Genomic DNA, 20,859 nt, shown 5'->3' with positions numbered 1-20,859 from the left:
CTACTGACTTCCTCACTCCTAAAGCACAATGAGGAATGGGGCCACTTTGGCAGTGGCTTTGTTTGACTGGTAAGGCTTTGCCATCTCCACCAGCAAAGGTATGATATCTAATATATTGGGGGAGGGGGGGAGAAAAGCATGTCTTCCCCAGTCCGTCCCTGTGCCCCTCCCCCTTGGACTGCTGGCTATGCCCCACAAAAAAATGCTAATCAAAATGCAGCCCTAGTAATAAGTTGTCACCCATCTAATAGAGTGCCAACTTCCATTTTTGTAGAGGGCACTAGCTTGCTTACAGCCAGCCCCAATTCAGCTATCTAGGCCAACCACAACTCTACGGCCACTAGAAATTTAATACGTAGGCTGCCACATTGGTAAGGTTCCCAAGTAGCTGGTTTTCAGCTGGACTGATTTTGCCATGGCCAGGCCAGCTGGCGACAGACCCTTAAAACCAGCAACAGAAAAGTTTGGGGAGTTTTTGGTGGCCCCTGGCTCCCTGACCCCTACATCTGTGGTCCACCAGCTCTCCCTCATTGCCATGCCAAGGTCTCATAGGTTTGGCAGCATCCCTCCCTCTCTGCCTCCCCCCACAGTCTTCCAAAAGGTGGAGTGTATTAGCTTTTTGTTAAGAAGGAAGCTTGAAGTTTATACAAGCAGATGCGACATCTTTATTAAAGGAACAGAAGAACAAGTTCCCCACCATTCAGCAAAGCGAAATAACATCCAGTAGGGATGACCACAAAGGAAGGAAGACAACTGGGAGAAGACCAATGTAATTCCAACCAGGGGAAACAATGTATTGATAATGCTAAAAATATATAAGATATAAAGGCTGATAAGTCCAAAATAGCAAGGAGACTGAATGGATTTGATGCAGTCCTGTGGTTCGGCAAGGCAAGCGCCTGCCTCTGGAGTCAGCTCTTATGCTGTCTCTTGACACAAACGATTTAATTTCTACATGGTGGTGTTTCATAATTTTGATGGTGTTACAGCTTTATGTTATAGTGTGACTTATTGGATTGCGTCAAGTCCATTCCGTCTCCTTGATATTTTAGACTTAGCCTTTATATCTTATATATTTTTAGTATTATCAATAAATTGTTTCCCCTGGTTGGAATTACATTGGTCTCCCCCAATTGTTTTTCTTTGTTCTTGTGTTGTGCTTTGGGGACAGTCTTCTTTTTTTTCAAAAAGGAAGGAAACATTTCAAAACAACTTCTGAAGAACTCCTTGGTTTCCCTCCTTTTTTAGTCATCGTTGTTAAAGGCCTATTTGCATTGTTAATGATGTTTAAATGAAGAAGTTGGGAAACACTGCTTTAGACTAGTCAGGCAATGACAACTGCTTATTGTGTCTGGCAGGTCCATAAACCCAACTCCAACTACACTGATGAAGAAAATAAACCAAAATGATAACTGACCTACCTGTATTCAGGGGGTAGGTTAAGACTGATACAGAATACTTACAAAAAGAAGTACCACAATTCATTGTAAGAAACTCCTGAAGCTGACCATCTAGACTCAATCTTTGACTTACCACAATCTTCCAAACTATACAGGCTTCAGAAATAAAAATTGCACCGGAGCCAGATACTCAACTGCAGCCCATTCAGACAAGAGAAAGCTCTGGCGGAGCAAAGCATCAATTATTCATCTTATCTTTATTATTGCAGTTTTATTCTCCTTTCCAAATTTGCTTAATGTGTACTGGCTGGACAGCCACAGCTTCTTACAGTTACAAACCAGTTCCATCTTTCACTCAGAGGAGTTCTAGCACACAGAATGCTGTGTATACAGAATCCAACAGCCCACAGTGAGGTGAAACTATCCTATGAAATCACATTCTGAATATTAAAGCATTTGACAAAAACGTATCCTTTTGTAGATTATAAATCGGGTTTGCCGAAAGGGCGTAAGATCTGAGCTTCTTGGTTGATGGCTATACACTTCTGAAAGCAGAGTCCCAAACGCTGTAGCCCTGCCCACTACAGCAGAGTGTGGAACATCTCCAGGCACATAGTACAAAACCTAAGGCTCGTGCGGCCTCTCAAGCATCCGAAGTCCAAGTCTTCCAACCATTAACAAACTACAAAAAATACAAATGAGATAGACACATTTTGTTTAAACAATGGAAGAAAAAGCAGAGAACAATCTGATAAGTCAAAAATACACTTAGCAGCAAAGCAGAACAATAAAATGTGAGAAACATGGTCTTCCTTTAAATGTCTGGAATGGATGTTACTAGACTATGCTCAGTTTTAAGTAATATAGTACACATCTAAGTAAAAAAACAAAACAATAAGGTTTACTCAGAGAAGGCTAATATATGGAAATATTCGGGGGGGGGGGGGGTCAATACTCATCACATCAGGTGCTGGTCACATTACTGCTTGCCCTGGGATTGGTAGCATGGAATGTTGCTACTATTTGGATTTCTGTCAGATACTTGTGACCTGGATTGGCCATTGTTGGAAGCAGGATACGGGCTAGATAGACCACTGGTCTGCCCCAGTATGGCTATTCTTAAGTTCTTTCATTTGAAAAATAGATAACTCAGCATCTAGTTAAAAAAAACCCCATTAAAAAACACACAGAACAACTTTCTGCATAAAGTGGGGCAGAATTAAGAGCAGTTCATGGGTAGGGTTAGAAGTTATACAGATAACTCATATTCAACCACTATCCATACAACTTCTGCATTCTGTGTGTTAAGATAGAAGAACAGGCCTTACTTTATAAAAAATACTGTCCATCTAAAGTTATGCTGGCATATTCAGACTTAAATACATCTCTTCAAAAATACACTTACGATATATGGATAAATTATTTGGTGCAACTGGGAGGTTTATTTAGAAACAAAGTTGGGCTGGCTCTCGAACTGCACTACACTAACCCTGCTTCTTCTCTGCCCCCCACTCCACAATCCCCAGGACAGCAGCAGTAGTAGCATGTATTGTTGGAAAGAGAGGGGGGGGGGGGAGAGAGAGAGAGAGGAAAACCAAAAAATGAAAGCACACATTGCCAAAGACGACAAGTCACCCAGTTCCAGGCTGGAGATTTTGGGACAACCCTGGTTTTGAACTTGCATCCCAAAGCAGTGTGGGATTTGTAATGCCTGCTTCCACCCACTGAAATCAGTGCTGCAAGTTCCATAGTGCACCAGGATGGGGTGGTCAGAAATCCAGGACTGTCCCAAAATCTCCAGCCTGCAACTGGGTACTTTGGCATCTCTGCAGTGATTTTGTGCTTAACACTGCCCTTTCTCACTAGTAGAAACAACAGGGTGGTGGCCGTGTCAGTGCAGTTTGAGGGTTAATGAAGAGAAATAACACACATCAGGAAAATAAGATACCTTTTCTACTGGACTAACTTCACAGATCTAATTTTTAAAGCCAGAACCATTTTTCTCAGGTCAGGACTCACACTCCCCCGATGCTACTCTCCGGCCCCCACACCAGGAGCAGCGCTTAGCCGCCTCAGAAGGCACTGACATGCTCCACAAACGCCTGCCCCTCAAACAGACTCGGCAGCCCGTCTAGTTCCTCTGTATGATTAAACAAAAACAAAGTCTCTTAAAGAGATGCTTACCTCTGTTTTTGTTTTGTTTTTTTACTCGGGAGAGAAAGGCAACACCAGATCAGGCCCACAGCCCCGGGCGACAGAGAAAAGGTAGGGGGAGACCAGGAGGGACTTGGCACCACCAGGTGTACACCAGAAGCTACAAACAGCCACTCAAACCCTGACTGTGCTAAACTAGGCCCAAAGGACACCAGTAGCCAGATCAAACCAGAGATGCACAGAGATATCCCTCCACCTGCTAGATAGAGGGACACAACCCACAAGTCTCTGGATTGATCTGTGGGACACTATGGAACTTAAGTTTACAATTTTATACATATACAAAATAATATATAAATAAAGGCGGGGGGATTAAATAGAAAACTTTACAATTTCTTTTTAGAATTTGACCCCAAAATGGGTCATGTTGCCATTTTGGCGCAATTTTAATCATCCCTATAAAGGCAAGCAGTATTTATTAAGGGCCTTGTTTACTAAGCCTCGCTGCAGGCACGCTAGAATTTTAAGAACGCTAAAAATTAGCGTGCACTAATGCTAGCGACACCCATATGGGTGTCTCTAGAGTTAGCATGCGCTAAAAACAATAGCGCACCTTAGTAAACAGGGCCCCCTAGTTTTTAATCAAAATGAATGCATTTAGCTGTTTTAGATGGTAAGAAATGTGTATTTTCATTCCTTATTTTATTTTTTGTGTACTGCACCTTTAAAATAGTGATTTTTAAATAATATTTTTAGTGCTTTAATGTGCCTCCCTTATTTATATATTCTTCTCCTTATCCTCCTCTTCTCCATCTTCTCCTCCTTTCCCGAGATCACCGAGGATGAAACCTCCCGCCTTCTTTCCTCCTCGAAATGCACCACCTGTTCCTCCGATCCCATCCCCACCAACCTACTCAACACCATTTCCCATACTGTCACCCCCTCCATCTGTCGCATCATTAACCTTTCTCTCGCCACTGCAACGGTCCCTGACACCTTCAAGCACGCAGTAGTCACACCTCTCCTAAAAAAATCATCACTTGACCCTACCTGCCCCTCTAACTACCGCCCCATCTCTCTCCTCCCCTTCCTCTCCAAAATTCTTGTCGCTGCCTTGATTTTCTCTCCTCTCATGCCACCCTAGATCCACTTCAATCCGGCTTTCACCCTCTACACTCGACAGAAACAGCTCTCTCTAAAGTCTGCAACGACCTCCTCCTCGCCAAATCCAGAGGCCACTATTCCATCCTCATCCTGCTCAATCTATCCGCTGCGTTTGACACTGTCAATCATGACTTACTTCTTACCACATTGTCCTCTTTTGGGTTCCAAGGCTCTGTCCTCTCCTGGTTCTCCTCTTATCTCTCCCACCGCACCTTCAGAGTACACTCTCATGGATCTTCCTCCACTCCTATCCCACTATCTGTTGGAGTTCCCCAGGGATCTGTCCTTGGACCCCTTCTCTTCTCAATCTACACCTCATCCCTAGGCTCACTGATCTCATCTCATGGTTTTCAGTATCATCTTTATGCTGATGACACCCAGCTATACCTCTCCACACCAGACATCACCGCGGAGACCCAGGCCAAGGTATCGGCCTGCTTATCCGACATTGCTGCCTGGATGTCCAACCGCCACCTGAAGCTGAACATGTCCAAAACCGAGCTCCTCGTCTTTCCACCTAAACCCACCTCTCCTCTTCCTCCACTCTCCACCTCAGTTGACAACACCCTCATCCTCCCCGTCCCATCTGCCCGCAACCTCGGAGTCATCTTCGACTCCTCCCTCTCCTTCTCTGCGCATATCCAACAGACTGCCAAGACCTGTCGCTTCTTCCTCTTTAACATCAGCAAAATTCGCCCTTTCCTATCTGAGCAAACTACACGAACCCTTGTCCATGCTCTCATTACCTCTCGCCTTAACTACTGCAACCTACTCCTCACCGGCCTCCCACGTAGCCATCTATCCCCCCTTCAATCCGTTCAGAACGCTGCCGCACGTCTTATATTCCGCCAGAACCGATATACTCACATCACTCCTCTCCTCAAGTCACTTCACTGGCTTCCGATCAGTTACCGCATACAATTCAAGCTTCTCCTCCTTACCTACAAATGCACCCGGTCTGCGGCTCCTCACTACCTCTCTACCCTCATCCCCCCCTATGTCCCCGCCCGTAACCTCCGCTCTCAGGACAAATCCCTCCTGTCAGTTCCCTTCTCCACCACTGCCAACTCCAGGCTCCGCTCATTCTGCCTTGCCTCACCCTTTGCCTGGAACAATCTTCCTCAACCCCTACGCCAAGCTCCCTCCCTACCCATTTTCAAATCTCTGCTTAAAACTCACCTCTTCAATGCCGCGTTCGGCACCTAACCTCTCATGAGATATAGTATTACCTACCAGACGGACTCTACACTTGTCTTTAGATTGTACACCTGTCTTTTTAGATTCTAAGCTCCTTGAGCAGGGACTGTCCTTCCATGTTAAATTGTACAGCGCTGCGTAACCCTAGTAGCGCTTTAGAAATGTTAAGTAGTAGTAGTAGTTGTTACAAAAAATTACCTAACAGTTGTAACTTAAGTGTTTTTTAAGGCAATTTGGCTGTTCTGAATCACAATTGTGTCCATTAGTGGAAGCTTCACCCTGTAATCTACTTCTGCCTGGGTAGTGTGCCTTATGCATTTGTACCATTTAATCCTATGAACTTTACCCCTGCATATTCCCAGTGCATTTTACCACTAGGTCCTGGCAAGTTTATCCTTTCCTTTTTCTGTGCCTGCCTCATTATGGGATTCAGTGAGATCGGCACCATATAATCCTTAGAAATTAACCTATTTGTATGCATCCCACTTTTTTTTACTCTGAGCTCTGCACAATGTGACCCCAAAAGTTTATTAGTCCTTGAGGTTCTACGGGGCAGCACTGTTGCGATCTACGTTTTTATATATTTTAAATGACCAAGATGTGTAATTCTTTTTTAGCATCTCACACTGGCCGGAAGGAACCCAGGGTATGCATCCTTTATGCTTTGAATATCCTGTTTTAAAGGCAATACCCCCTCTTTATTTTTCATTTAGGGACCCTTCTACTAAGCTGCGGTAAAAAGTGGCCTGCGGTAGTCTGGATGAAGAAATCTGGAACACACTAGACCATTTTTTTTTACCATGGTTGGTAAAGAAAAAAACTTTTTTTTTTTTAGTGGGGTGGCAAATGGCCATGTGCAAAAATTTAAAAGTAGCATACGGCTATTTGACTGAGCACTTAACACCAACCACTGACCTAGCAGTAAGGGCTCATGTGCTACTTGTGCGGTAATCAGTTAGCGCTCACTAATATCACTGTACTGCCGATTACCGCTGGGAACGCCCTTCACGGTTAAAAAAAAAAAGGCAAAAATTTTTTTACTGTGCGCCAACTTAAACAGCCACTGGGTACCCGCGCTAACTGCATGTTAGCCCTACCACAGCTTAGTAAAAGGCCCCTTAGTTTTTTTTTTTTCTTTTAACATATTGAGTACATAACTTTTAATGTACATGTGTCCACTCTTACTATGAATTTTAGTCATTATTTCAATTTTTTTACTATGATTTTATTGCATACATATACATGTTCTGATATATTTTATTATTTTTAGGTATGTTACATGCCCCTATTACAAAGGCCAAATGTGCCCCTGAAGTAGACAATCTGCCGAAACATGTTGGGTCTTTAACAGCAAGTCTGTGGGCCCCTTTTACCATGTTGCAGTAAAAAGGGGGCCTGCAGTGGAGCTGGCACACGGGTTTGCCAAGTGCTGAGGCCCCCTTTTACCACAAGGATAAAAGGTTTTTGTTTCCCAGGGGAAGGAAATAGCCGTGTGCAAATCAAAGGGATTAGTGTGGCCATTTCCTGGTGTAGCCCTTACGACCTCCTATTTATGACATGGTAAGGGTTCCTGTGCTAAGCAGGCAGCACGCAGCGCTACCCGATTACCATTGGATAAGCCCCCAGATCTAAGCAATGCCAATGCAGTTTTGCGCTACTATTCTATAACAGCTTTGGCGCACCCTTAAGTCACTGCAGAACTAACATTAAGTGCACTTCTTTGTGGTGCTAATTCATAGAATTGCTGCCTTTGTTTAAACATTTGAAAAGTGAGTAAACAGGTCCCAAACACTTTTATATTTCCACACTTGAAAACACAGTACAAAATAGACACAAATGGCATTATATTTGTCAAATATTTTGACAACTATACTATGCATCCAGATGGTTGGGGGGGGGGGGGGGGGGGGAACAAATCACACCTCTAACAGATCAACTTATCCACATGCTTCACCTTAGACACATATATGAGGTGTATTTTCAAAGCACTTAGAATTACAAAGTTCCACAGATTACTATTGAACTTTGTAAGTCTAAGTGCTTTGAAAATAAGCCCCATATAAGTCCTGAGCTTTTGGAAACGTAGTCCCATAGTATCTATGTAGGTATACAACAGTACTTTGATCAATACAAAAGCAGCAGAGCAGCATCAAGAGCAAGCAAAGACGAGTCCCTCCTTTTCCTCTCTGAACTGTGATTCTATCCATCAAGGCACATTTGGGAACAAAAAAGGTAAAGGCTAAAGTATATATAAGAACCTAAGAACTCAGAAACACCTTATTTTAATCTTTGCTTCAGTTAAACATGAAGACCATCTGCATAGTTGAGGGAAGGAGGGGGAAGGGGTAACGGGAGAAGCAGCAGAGTACAGTACCTGGCCCCAGCAATTAATCCAGCAGGCATGAACTTTCCAGAGTTGTAAAACCGGAGGCCCATAACGCCAGCCAATGTCCCAGATGCAACTTTGAGGTTCAAAAAAAAAAAAAACAGGTAAGCTCAATAAAACAGACTATTGTTATTCAGTCTTAAAATATAAGAATGAAGCCATCCTCTGTAAAAGGCCTGTGAGCCAGCTACAGGTGACAGAGTGCACGCCTCTTAGGAGCAAACAGGTTTCACCGCTTTCTCTGTCATTATAGCTGCCAGTTTGCAAGGTTTCATCCCCAGCTGCTGCCCACTTACCCCAATTCCCAGATTAAACTGCTAACAAAGAAAACACCATTTTGGGGAGTGGAACAAGTAGGGAAGGCACTTTAGAGTTAATACAAATGTTATTATCCACCATGTAATGAATGTACAGGAGAATTCTTTTTGTGTGTGTTAACTGGACAACGGCCCTCCAAAAAATGCTGGAAATGCCACAAAAGTTAATGCTGAAGGTGTTGAGGTTGTTATATTTAACTTTTGGTAATTACTGCGTGCTAACCAGGGGCATAGCCACAGGTGGGCTTGGGCCCACCCAGCAGTGGTACACCTTTAACATCGCTGGCGTGGAGGCAAGCAGACTGGGCTCCAGCGGTCTTGCACCTCCCTCCCTTAATCATCCTTGCGTGAACATGCAGTGATTCCCACAGCAGGGCCTAGTTTAATCTTAGGGGGCAACAAAAGCGCGTGAGAGAGAGAGTGAGTGTGAAATTTGCTCTAGAGGTAGACACGTTTCCCAACTGAAACTTTTTCTAGGAGGTAGAAACTTAACAGCCAAACGACATTAAAAAGGATTGTAGCAGAGCTCATATTTTGTTCTATAAGACAGTTATTTTCTGTTCTTTGGCTGATGGAGAGGTAGCACTGCTACTGACTGAATTACGTGTTAATTAAGGTGTGAGGAAGTAGAATATTTTCAAAGGTTATTAAGGACAATCTGATTACTGAGTTAGCTTCAAAGAGTTTGTTTGAAGCAGTCCCCTTAGATTCAAAACTATATAAACAGGAAAGGTCCCACTTAACTTTCTTTCTAACATTTGGCAATTAAAATTCAATGCGAAGAAATGCAAAGTGATGCACTTAGGGAGTAGAAATCCATGGGAGACATATGTGTTAGGCGGGGAGAGTGATAGGTACGGATGGGGAGAGGGATCTTGGGGTGATAGTATCTGAGGACCTGAAGGCGGCGAAACAGTGTGACAAGGCGGTGGCCATAGCTAGAAGATTGCTAGGCTGTATAGAGAGAGGTGTGACCAGCAGAAGAAAAGAGGTTTTAATACCCCTGTATAAGACGCTGGTGAGGCCCCACCTGGAATATTGTGTTCAATTTTGGAGGCCGTATTTTGCGAAGGATGTTTAAAAAATGGAAGCGGTGCAAAGAAAAGCTACGAGAATGGTATGGGATTTGCGTTACAAGACGTATAAGGAGAGACTTGTTGACCTGAACATGTATACCCTGGAGGAAAGGAGAAACAGGGGTGATACGATACAGACGTTCAAATATTTGAAAGGTATTAATCCGCAACAAACCTTTTCCGGAGATGGGAAGGCGGTAGAACTAGAGGACATGAAATGAGATTGAAGGGGGGCAAACTCAGGAGTAATGTCAGGAAGTATTTTTTCACGGAGAGAGTGGTGGATGCTTGGAATGCCCTCCCGCAGGAGGTGGTGGAGAGGAAAACGGTAACAGAATTCAAACATGCGTGGGATATGCATAAAGGAATCCTGCTCAGAAGGAAGGGATCCCCAGAAGCTTAGCCGGTGGTGGGAGGCAGGGCTGGTGGTTGGGAGGTGGGGATAGTGCTGGGCAGACTTATACGGTCTGTGCCAGAGCCAGTGGTGGGAGGCGGGGCAGACTTATACGGCCTGTGCCCTGAAAAAGACAGGTACAAATCAAGGTAAGGTATACACAAAAAATGGCACATGTGAGTTTATCTTGTTGGGCAGACTGGATGGACCATGCAGGTCTTTTTCTACCGTCATCTACTATGGTTTACTATGTTTCTAAGAAGTGCTGAGAGAAGAGGGCATTTCTCTGGTAAGTGAACATTATTTTACTCTGTGCTTTTGGAACTTAAAGATTGGGGTTTAAAGGAGGATTTGTAGGTTATTGATAGGCAGAATAAAAGCAAACTTTATCAACTAATCTCCATATTCTTTCCCACCCCCTAGTTTTAACACTTGAACTTTGTACTACAGCATTAACAGATAGCCTCAAACAGGCACAGAAGGGCCTAGCTTAGTCTTCAATCCCACCCACCCCTAACACAGCTCATTTATAGTCAGTTTTTCTAATTAGCATAACAATGGAGGAGTGCTCTTACAGAGTTTTAATTACATTTCATTACTTTCTAAAAAGAAAACACTAAATAAATCACACATTATACCATATAAGCTAAAGACATTTAGACTAATATCCTTAATACCTTTGCAAGTTTTAAGTTATTGAAAAACTCAAAAATACTAAGATGAAGACAGCAGTCCAGCAGCGAGAGGGGTGCTATCCAGTCTTTTGCATTTAGTGTCACATGTATGATTATCTCCCAGTTGGAGAGCAGTTATATGTGTGTGAATGATGAAAAGAGCTCCTAGCTCTCAAAGAATGGGTCTGTTCTTTTGATGCTAGAACAGCAGACTTGGAGGAGCTGAGAGAGACAGAGAGGTACATAGAGGAGACCTACAGGGATGCTGCAGAGAAGTCCCACCTCCAGTCTGGCAGCCCCTTGGAGGAAGGAGATCTCCTAGAAGGAAAAGCATCACCCTGGTGAAGTAGGAAGTACTCCTGTAGCCAGGACCTGCCCACCAGGGAATGCATTATCCTCTCGCACCAAACATAGGTCTCCCAAACTTCTGCCAATGGGGGAAGGGTTAGGATAGCCGTTGTAGTTGGTGATTCGATCATTAGACATGTAGATAGCTGGGTGATGGTGTAAAGAAAAGGAAACGACAGCCAGTATTGTAGTACATGCTAAGTTTAACTTAATTTGTGATCCCTTGTTCTGTATTTGGTGAGGGTCTGTTGGTGTGTTGATCAAGTCTCTATAGTGCTGTAATCTGCATTCTCAGATAAGTAAACTGGTTGTTGTTTTGTTGTCTTTTAAAAAAAAAAAAAAAAAAAAAGCTTGTTGCAGAAGTGCATTTTTATGTGAAAGAATCATTTGCATCTAATATCTTATTTTAAAGACAAATTGGAGAGCTTTGGATCTAGAATAGCTGTGCGCTATAAGAGATCCAATAGTTCATTTTAGAGCCATATATGATGGCTCATTGTCTTTACAAATTAAGCAAAAATTACATATGTTGATAGAATTATTGATTCATAGTGTGTTTCATTAGTAAGCATTTTGATATTGTTGCCACATAGTATGCACTCCTGTACCCTTTGTGGTGTGATAATAATGGCAGGTGAGGAAATTGGAGGGGAGGCAGAGAGGAGAGAGGGTCCCTCCTTTATTTTGTGACCTGGGCTCTAGCATGGCTAACATCGGTCCTGACCCTTGCTATACAGCTGGTGGGGGATCCCCAAGCACCCCAGCTGTGGAATTCATCCAAAGACAGTCAGAACTCCCTTCTCGCAAGCCCTGAAGTCAATGACAGCATCCTTGAGCCACCGATAACAAAACATACGTGGGGTGCTGGCATCAGTGGCTTAGAGACGTTGCTGCTGCCTGCCAAGCTTGGTAAAAGGGAATTCTGGCCACCTTCAGAGAAAGTGTAATTTATATTTTGAGGTGGGGGTAGGGTGAGGCAGAGAAAAGTTTGTGCCCACCCACTTTGGACTCAGGCCCACACAAAATTCACTGTCTGGCTACGCCACTGGTGCTAACTGCAAAACCGTATTGCACTTTGGAAAATAAGGGCCTTAATATTATATTCACTGGACAAATACATGAAATTCATTCCTTTATACCAATTTATTTTTTTCAAGATCATGCACACCAAGGGCATGCCTACAGTTCAGACCTCACTCTGTTGGCTTACAACCAAGAAGAGGGACCTTATTAGTAAACCACTCACACTTTAACACAAATGTGCTCCAAAAGATGTGTTCCCATCTTGTTGTACTATCATGTGTTTCAAATATTGTCTTAATTCCAAGTCATCAAGGGCCTCCTTTCCCCCTAGCCATTTCTTATATATTCAGAGGAATCACACCATAAAACCAACAGAATTTCTATTTTGCATGAAGCAGACTTCACAAAAAGACAAAATAAAATGTCACAGTTGTAAAGTAATACATACTCAGAGAAAGCCACATATTCTTTGGATCATGGGATATCTGATAGGCGCCCAACCCAGCTAAGCTCCCGAATAGCAGACCAGCAGCCAGAGAGGGGACACTACCTGAAAAAAATTCAATGAAAAGTAGCTTAAGTGTTTTTTGAAAATGGGGAGGGGGGAGGGGAGAAAGACACTGACACACACACACTCTGAAAACAAAAGATATGATCATTCTCAAAACAACACAATGCCTCCAGGCTTTGGAGATAAGTGAAAATTAGGAACCTGGATTAAAACTGGCATACATGTAAAATGACAAAAATCTGCAGTATTAAATCTGGCCAAGGTGTACCAGAAGATGCCTGCCCCAAACACTAGAACTTTCCCAATGATCAGTTACCATTAGGGGGTACTAGAACACACCACAATCAAAAGAAAACTGAGGGTGCAAGGAAAGCAGCAAAGGAGCAGCAGGATTTTAGTGTATGCTTTCTCCAGAAATAGTCATTCCTGATTTGCAGGTAGCTTTTTGCTGCATGAAGTGCCCATCTAAGTTTCACAGAAGAGGCTGAATAGTGAAGGCTGTTCAGCAGATCAGCTGCAAATAGAGCAGAATAAAGTTCTGCATTAAGGCTTGCCTTTTGCATCATTGAACCAGAGGGAAAAAAAATGGAACAACCCTGGAAGGATGAAAGTATAAACCTTAAAGGTAGGTAGCATAGCCTTATCCCCACAACATGGACAGTGAAAGCTTGGGCCCTGATCCAAGGCACGGTACACAGCTACACCCCAGGAATGTCCAAATCACAGCTCATCAGGTTACATCTACCTTTGCTTTAGTGTTTCCTGCATCTAAGACTCCAGCTCCTGATATTCCTGCCTAGAGAGTACAGCTACCTTTGCTTCAGTACAAAGGGGCTGGAAGTGAAGGAGGACTGCTTCAATATCCCCGGTAAGTTCAGCGGGGAGGGGGAATCAGCTGCCTCTTCAGTGGAGGGTGGGGTGATACACTGCTTAATGCTGGCATCAGGAGAATCAAGGTGTGTTGTCATTGGGGGTTTGAGTTGTGATTGGAATGGGGGAGGTACTCTGCCACAAGCCAGGGGTTTTTTGTTTTGTTTAATGTTTTGCTGGTTTGGAGCAGCCACCTTTTACCAAATTTGCCTTGAAACAAAAATGTATACAAGCAAAAACAAAACAAAACTGCAAAATGACATATGAAGCTAAAACAAAATTTTATTTATTTATTTATTTATTTTTACTTACACAGCTATTTCAGAAAACTGAAAAATCTCTCTCACTCTGGCCCTCCGAACCCTCCAAAGAGTCATTAGATGGTCAGAAGCAAACGGTGGCTATTTGACTTTAAAAGAACAGCTTTCCTTGTGTTAGTCTTTCAACATGTACAGCCTGGGGTAAGGCCATTATGGGGGTAAAGCTATAAAGCAGGTGCCAATATTTACACTTAAGAGACTGATTGCATATGGCCTGGAAGGGGGAGAATAAAGCCACATTGGATGGAACAGTGGGACTTGAACCTGATACCTACGTAAGTGGTCTGAAATCTCACAGGTACCAGGTTCAAGTCCCACTGTTCCATCCAATGTGGCTTTAGCTGATATTTACAAGCCCATGCATACAACATATATATTCTTTAAAAGGCAGTACGTAAATCCTAATAATACATATGACCACATACTTGCGTAAATGCCAAAAGTGCACCTAAGTGCTTTAACTACAAAGATATCTCCAATAGGGTCTAGTTTGCAGGTGGGTGTATATATGGGCAGAGTCTGGGCACACACTTATGTATACAACTTAAGTACATATGTACATCTATTGCCATACTGGGGCAGCCTGAAGGTCCATCAAGCCCAGCATCCTGTTTCCAACAGTGTGCAATCCAGGTCACAAGTACCTGGCAAGATCCCAAAATAGTACAATACATTTTATGCTGCTTATCCTAGAAATAAGCAGTGGATTTTCCCCAAGTCCATTTTAATAATGACTTATGGACTTTTCTTATAGAAAGCTATCAAAACCTTTTTTAAACCCCAATAAGCAAACTGCTTTTACTATATTCTCTGGCAACAAATTCTAGAGTTTAATTAATTACACGTTGCGTGAAGAAATATTTTCTCAGATTCATTTTAAATTTACTACTTGTAGCTTCATTGCATGGCCCCCTAGTCCTAGTATTTTTGGAAAGAGTAAACAAGTGATTCACATCTACTCGTTCCATTCCACTCATCATTTTATAGATCTCTATCATATCTCCCCTCAGCCATCTTTTCTCCAAGCTGAACAGCCCCAGACCCTTTAGCCTTTCCTCATAGGGAAGTCGTCCCATACCCTTTATCACTTTTGTTGCCCTTCTCTGTACCTTTTCTAATTCCACTATATCTTTTTTGAGATGCAGTGACCAGAATTGCACACAATATTCGAGGTGCCGTTCCACAATGGAGCAATACAGAGGCATTATAATGTCCTCAATTTTGTTTTCTATTCCTTTGCTAATAATACCCAACATTCTATTTGCTTTCTTAGATGCCACCACACACTGAGCAGAGGGTTTCAACATATCATCAACGATGACGCCTAGATCCCTTTCCTGGTCAGTGACTCCTAATGTGGAACCTTGTATTACATAGCTCTAGTTCAGGTTCCTCTTTCCCACTTGCTCATATTAAACGTCATCCGCCGTTTGGATGCCCAGTCTCGTAAGGACCTCTTATAATTTTTCACAATCCTCTTGCAATTTAATAAGTTATGTGCATGTCTCCAAAACAAAAACACACATATTCACACCAACCAAGTGTGCATGCCTAGGTACACACCTGCCTATATACCCACTTATGGTAATACTCCATGAGGGATGGTAAATACCCACCTTCCATATGTTCTTATATAAAGGCCCACTGTCATAGAATTACCTCCTTGATGACCTTGGAGAAAACTGCTCTTTAAGGAGGGAGTGGATCTGCTTATAAAGCACATATTAGAATAAACCCACCCACCTCCCAAATTGTGATCGCCTGCACACAGGGTGATCAAGGCCCTTCACTACAGCACTCTGATATTTTAGGAACAGGTTCCAGACCTGCAGGCTCCTAACCACAGCCCTGTCATTTTTTGAAAAGCGGTATGAAGGCAATTCCCCCAGTGTGGAGAGGTCATATAGGTTTGCATAAAAAATAAAGTCAAGTATTGTTATACATTCCCTTTCAATGAAATTCCAGAGGCCTGGTTTTTAAAATGGGGCAAAACCTTGTGTACATTCTATTTTTACTGCAAATCACAAACATTTTAAATCCTTGGTCTACGTTGCTTTTAAAAGACTATACCTGTAGCTAGTCCAACAATGCTGCAGATTCAATTTAGGGGGCACTCGGGGAGAGATGCACCAAGCAGCAAAGTCCTAATCATTTGAAGGTAACCTGGGACAAAGTGCAGTTCTCTCTGAAGGGACAGGTCACTATCAGGACAACACCCCCAACCTCCCAAACCATCATTAACGGCAGAGTGTGGTGGTGGAGACATTTTCCAAATAACTACAGAAGTATTGCTGTGCTGATTCAGATCAAATGGGCTGGAAGTGCAAGGATTAGGAGGCAGCATGAGTTACTGAGAAGTGGCTCGAGAACAAAAATACTACTTCTTAGAGGAACAATAAAAAGCATAAAGCGTCCATGCTGTTCATTTTACAGCAGATGGTGCCTCTGGATACGTTTCCAATCAGTCCAAACTGCAAGTCACCAAGGCACACCCATAACAGAGAGACTGAGGCACCCACCCATTCGAATGGGTAAGATAGTAGAATGCAGAATCTCCAACTGATCCTTAATTAAGGTTTACACTGCTCATAGACTCTATGGTCCAAGGAATCCTGACAGGGATTAAAAGCTTGAATCAGAGACATCTCAATACTTACCTGCTTTGACGTAGCCGACAACTCCTCCAGAGGCAACCAGTGCGGCATAGCCAAAACCAATCCAGTCCAGACCCATCCTGAGAACAATACAACAGGATATGAGCACAGTCACATAAGTAACCTAGTGCTTAGCACAACAGGCCGAGAACCAGAGAACTAGGAGAGCCAACCACAAATTCAAAATCAGTCACCAGGGAAGCAAAGCCAAAATCAGTGCATTGATCACATTATCACGTTTCAAAATAAAGTCCAAATGTTCACAAGCTTGAAGTTCATGTTCAGACTTTGCATTTTTAAATACGATTAAAAAAACTTTGTGACCTGTATCCACAAGGTTTTTTTCCCTCCACTGCGACTGCTAAGAACTAGAGGCTCCAGGATTCAAACCCTGCTTCTGCCACCAACACGCCTCATGACCTCAAGTACCCACTCAGATTGTAAATTCTTTAGCAAAGAAGAAACTGCATAAGACTAGTAAATGCTACATTATTACAGACACAGAGCAAGAGAAGCGCCTTGTTTTACCACACCCCATTAACTGAGCAATCAAACCCCTGTACATCCTTCCAAAACCTCGTGTCCACTAGTGACAGCTACATATGTCACTAACTGTTAACCAGTGCTAACTGCTAACATGTTGCTAAAATGACTGTAATACACAGTAATTGGTAGTATAACTGCCTTCACTGTCTAGAAAGTAAATTGCCTCAGATTCAAGACCCTTCTCTGCAGCCCATTTTACCTCTTCTCACACCTCCTGGGGGTGCAGATACCACTGGCAAAGAACCACTGATTTAGGAAATCAGACCCTAAATGTATTTTAATACATAATGCAGCTTAGGATACATTTGTTTTCTGTTGAAATTATAAACAGCACCTAAGCCTGGATAATTATTTTCTTGGCAGGTTCTATTGCAATTTTCTGCAAAGTTTAATAAAACAACTCTTTGCACCTCACTGTCAAGCAGTGGACTAAGAGGTTACCGAACCAGAAGACTCCATGCAGATCTAGCTTCAACAGCAATCCACACCAGACAAAATCCCAATGTCCAAAAGCAACACCCAAGATGCTTAGTGCCACTGGTTTATTTCTCACATTTTAATATGCTTATTTTGCTGTCTGGGAAATGCACATTTAAGCCAAAGTAATAAGGTTTGCTAGGCTAACAGCACATTCACATTTTCTGTGTACATATGTTCACTCATACATACAGGCACTTATTTTGTACCTGAGGCAATAGAGGGCTAAGTGACTTGCACTGAGTCACAGGGAGCTGCAGTGGGAATCAAACCCAGTTCCTCAGGCTGCTGCACTAACCATTAGGCTACTCCTCCACTCCACTGATTTCTGTATTCAAAAACTGTGGCTATGCAAGCAAAACCATACACTCAGATCAGCATAGTTCTATCCAAATCCCATGTTAATGAAGGCATTAGCTATTATAGCTCCCCAGTTTTGAGATGTGCATTATGGTCCTAAAGGCTTAATTCAGGGGGAGTTTTAGACTCAGAAATGTAACTCTTGGTCAAAAATGCAATAAACTGACATTTCTCATGCTAGTGCAAGTCTATGGTGCTGTGGCAATGTGGTCCTGAACCGGGCCTTCCTAGACTTGGATCTTCTGGATTCAAGGTGAACCATCTTAGCTGGAAACGTCATGTGCAGGTCCACGCTGGTATTAATGCACAGACTAACGCCCCAGGCCTGTGAGTTAATTTTATTCTAGCTCCAATTCAACAGCTAAATTGCTAAGACAAAAAAAAATGAGCTAAGCACTGAGGTACCCGAGTACTTCTGCAGCAAAATGTTTCTATGTACAGCATTTTGCCCTAGAAATGTCAGAACTGTGCAGCACATAACAGCCATACTGGGTCAGACTAATGGTCCATCTAGCCCAGCATCTTGTTTCCAACAGTGGCCAAACCAGGTCACAAGTACCTGGCAGCAGGGGCGTAGCCAGACCTCGAGGTGGGAGGGGGCACATTTTGGTCACCGCACCGCTCCGCCAGCCCCCCCCCCCCCCCCATCCACTGCCATCGTTGTACATCTTGGCTGGCGAGGGTCCACAACCCCCGCCAGCTGAAGCACTACCGCTGTAAATACCTTAGCTGGCAGGGATCCTCAACCCCCAACAGTTGAAGACTTCACTCAGCACTGGTCTCCGGTGCCATTGCATTGCCTGCCCTTTCTTCCCCTCACATCCGGCATGCTCCTTTTAGGACTAAAAAGGAGAGTGCGCGACGTGAGGGGAAGAGAGAACAGGAAGGCAATGCAGCAGCACCGCAATAGACCAGTGCTGGATGAAGTCTTCAGTTGGTGGAGGTTGGGGACCCCCACCAGCCAACCAAGGGCCCAGAGCAAATTTGGGGGTGGCCCCACCTAGCTACGCCACTGCTTGGCAGAAACCCAAATAGTAGCAAGGTTCCATGTTACCGATCCCATGGATAAGTAGGGGTTTTCCCTTTGCTGTATATACAACTGTCTCTTGCTGTCATTTCATTCTTTAGATTCAACTGATTTCTCCATGCATCAGACTTGGCAGAACAATTGGCCAGGCATGAATGAAGCATGAGAGGGACCAAATATAGCAAAAGGAGATGAATTCAAAGTGGGAGGAGATAACAGTGGTAGATATTTGTATATTCAGCAAGTGCTCCACAATAATGGTGCCCTGAGAGCAGCTTCCCCCCCTCCCTCACTTTATGCCAACCTACCATGCCTTCTCACATTTATGCACAAAACAAGATTTTGTTGCCCAAGTGCATTTGTAACATGGTTACAATTTGTAGGCCATTTAATTCTGGCACCAGGAGTAACAAAAATACTTATTAAAACTAAGTACCCATTTTTTTACCTGTTTTATTATGCAATTCTAAAAATAAGTTTCATGGCGAATCAGCACATTGCAAGAGCTATCAAAAACTATTGGAAAATATAAGAGAGGTTTCACCTATCCACAATTCAAAAAGGTTGCCACTTTAAAAGGGATTACTAAAGTCTGTTTCTGAGAAACTCAGACACCTCGCATCTTAAAATCAAAAGATAACATCCTTAGATGTCTGCTTTATTATGGGTGAATGGTTTGCTTAACTTAAAACAATATCAGTCTTGCAAGAACGTGTTAAAAATGTGGCCCGCCTCAAGTCTCTGGTTTGTGTACAATCCAGCTGCGGGTATCTGAGTTCCAGTATTCTGCTTTTTCTTGATCTACCTTTACAAAAATAACTAATGTATACCTCATAATGAAGCCCAATTTCAAACCTTGATTTCTATCTTTTATTTACAAACCAAAACGTACGAATGAGGGGGAGGCTGGGGGGGGGGGGCTGAGAAACCTCCACGCAGACATATCTGGACAGTCCTTTTAGTGACACCACAAACCACACACGTTTAAAATGTCCCACCCGTGACCTGTTCCTGGTTGCAGGACATCAGCAAGGAAGAGGCAGCAGCAAATGCCATTGCACTTCCCTAACAAGAATGTAGGGGGAAGTGGCCTGTAATGCTCATGCTTCCAAGTTCAGAACAGGCTGAGCAGCACTGTGCAGCTCTGAAAAACAAAGTTACAGTATAGTAACCTCGCTCATACGTTACAAAAAACAGTTCCTAAAAAGGAAAAATACGATCACATCATTAAAACTGGTAATTAACAGAACCGAGACTGCGTTTGATCTTACAAGCTGTCAACTCCCAGTGAACAGTAACAGGCCTTAAACCAGTTTCAAACCCAAATGATTCTTCTCCTTCGCCCTCCCACTTTCTCCCTGCTACCTCCCTACCTGCTGGAAGATGACACTGTTTGTAATAACAGCAGCAGAGAGAAAAGAGCCCGTCTGCCCCCAGTGCAGCACCTAGACCACGAGAACCTTGCTGATTAGTTGCACTGCAAAAAGAACTAGAAAACAATCCAGGCTCCAGCAGACAGACAGATTCTGCTCCCACCCACCCCAAGTCGCTTGCCTTCAGGCAAACCAGCTGGGAGGCCGCAACTGAATGGCTACAGGTAGGAAGTGAGCTCAGCTGATTGGCTGCAGAAGGCAGGGGCGGGGAAAACTAATTCAGTAGGCTCTGGTGATTGGCTACAAAGAGCAAGGACGGGACTCGGGGGGGGGGGGGAACTCAGCTGGTTGGCTGCAGAAGGCAGGGGCGGGGAAAACTAATTCAGTAGGCTCTGGTGATTGGCTACAAAGAGCAAGGACGGGACTCGGGGGGGGGGGGACTCAGCTGGTTGGCTGCAGAAGGCAGGGGCGGGGAAAACTAATCAGTAGGCTCTGGTGATTGGCTGCAAAGAGCAAGGACGGGACTCGGGGGACAAACTCAGCTGGTTCTGACTTCTCTGAGTGAGCTCTACTGGAAGCAGCAACTCC

General features: G+C 43.5%; 1 protein-coding gene across 1 annotated transcript; it reads right to left on the bottom strand.

Moving 5' to 3' along the window:
* Nucleotides 1-1,638: 1,638 nt before the first annotated feature.
* Nucleotides 1,639-20,463, bottom strand: LOC115473900 (transmembrane protein 14C-like). The gene is made up of 5 exons (XM_030209087.1): nt 20,272-20,463; nt 16,492-16,568; nt 12,582-12,683; nt 8,290-8,377; nt 1,639-2,082 (listed from the first exon to the last, which is right to left on the bottom strand). The coding sequence occupies exons 2-5, from the start codon at nt 16,565-16,567 to the stop codon at nt 2,025-2,027; spliced, it is 324 nt and encodes a 107-aa protein (XP_030064947.1). The 5' UTR covers nt 16,568; nt 20,272-20,463; the 3' UTR covers nt 1,639-2,024.
* Nucleotides 20,464-20,859: the final 396 nt, after the last annotated feature.

The sequence above is a fragment of the Microcaecilia unicolor genome, chromosome 1, assembly GCF_901765095.1.
Source record: "Microcaecilia unicolor chromosome 1, aMicUni1.1, whole genome shotgun sequence".
Classification (NCBI taxonomy): Eukaryota; Metazoa; Chordata; class Amphibia; order Gymnophiona; family Siphonopidae; genus Microcaecilia; species Microcaecilia unicolor.
The sequence above is the reverse complement of the archived record's forward strand: the minus strand, read 5'-3'. Positions and strand labels throughout refer to the sequence as shown.

Coding starts and splice junctions, on each gene's coding strand:
- LOC115473900 (XM_030209087.1), bottom strand. CDS start 16,567: ATGGGTCTGGACTGGATTGGTTTTGGCTATGCCGCACTGGTTGCCTCT. Junction 12,684..16,491: donor TGTCGGCTACGTCAAAGCAG/GTAAGTATTGAG, acceptor AATTTTTTTCAG/GTAGTGTCCCCTCTCTGGCT. Junction 8,378..12,581: donor GAATATGTGGCTTTCTCTGA/GTATGTATTACT, acceptor TGAACCTCAAAG/TTGCATCTGGGACATTGGCT.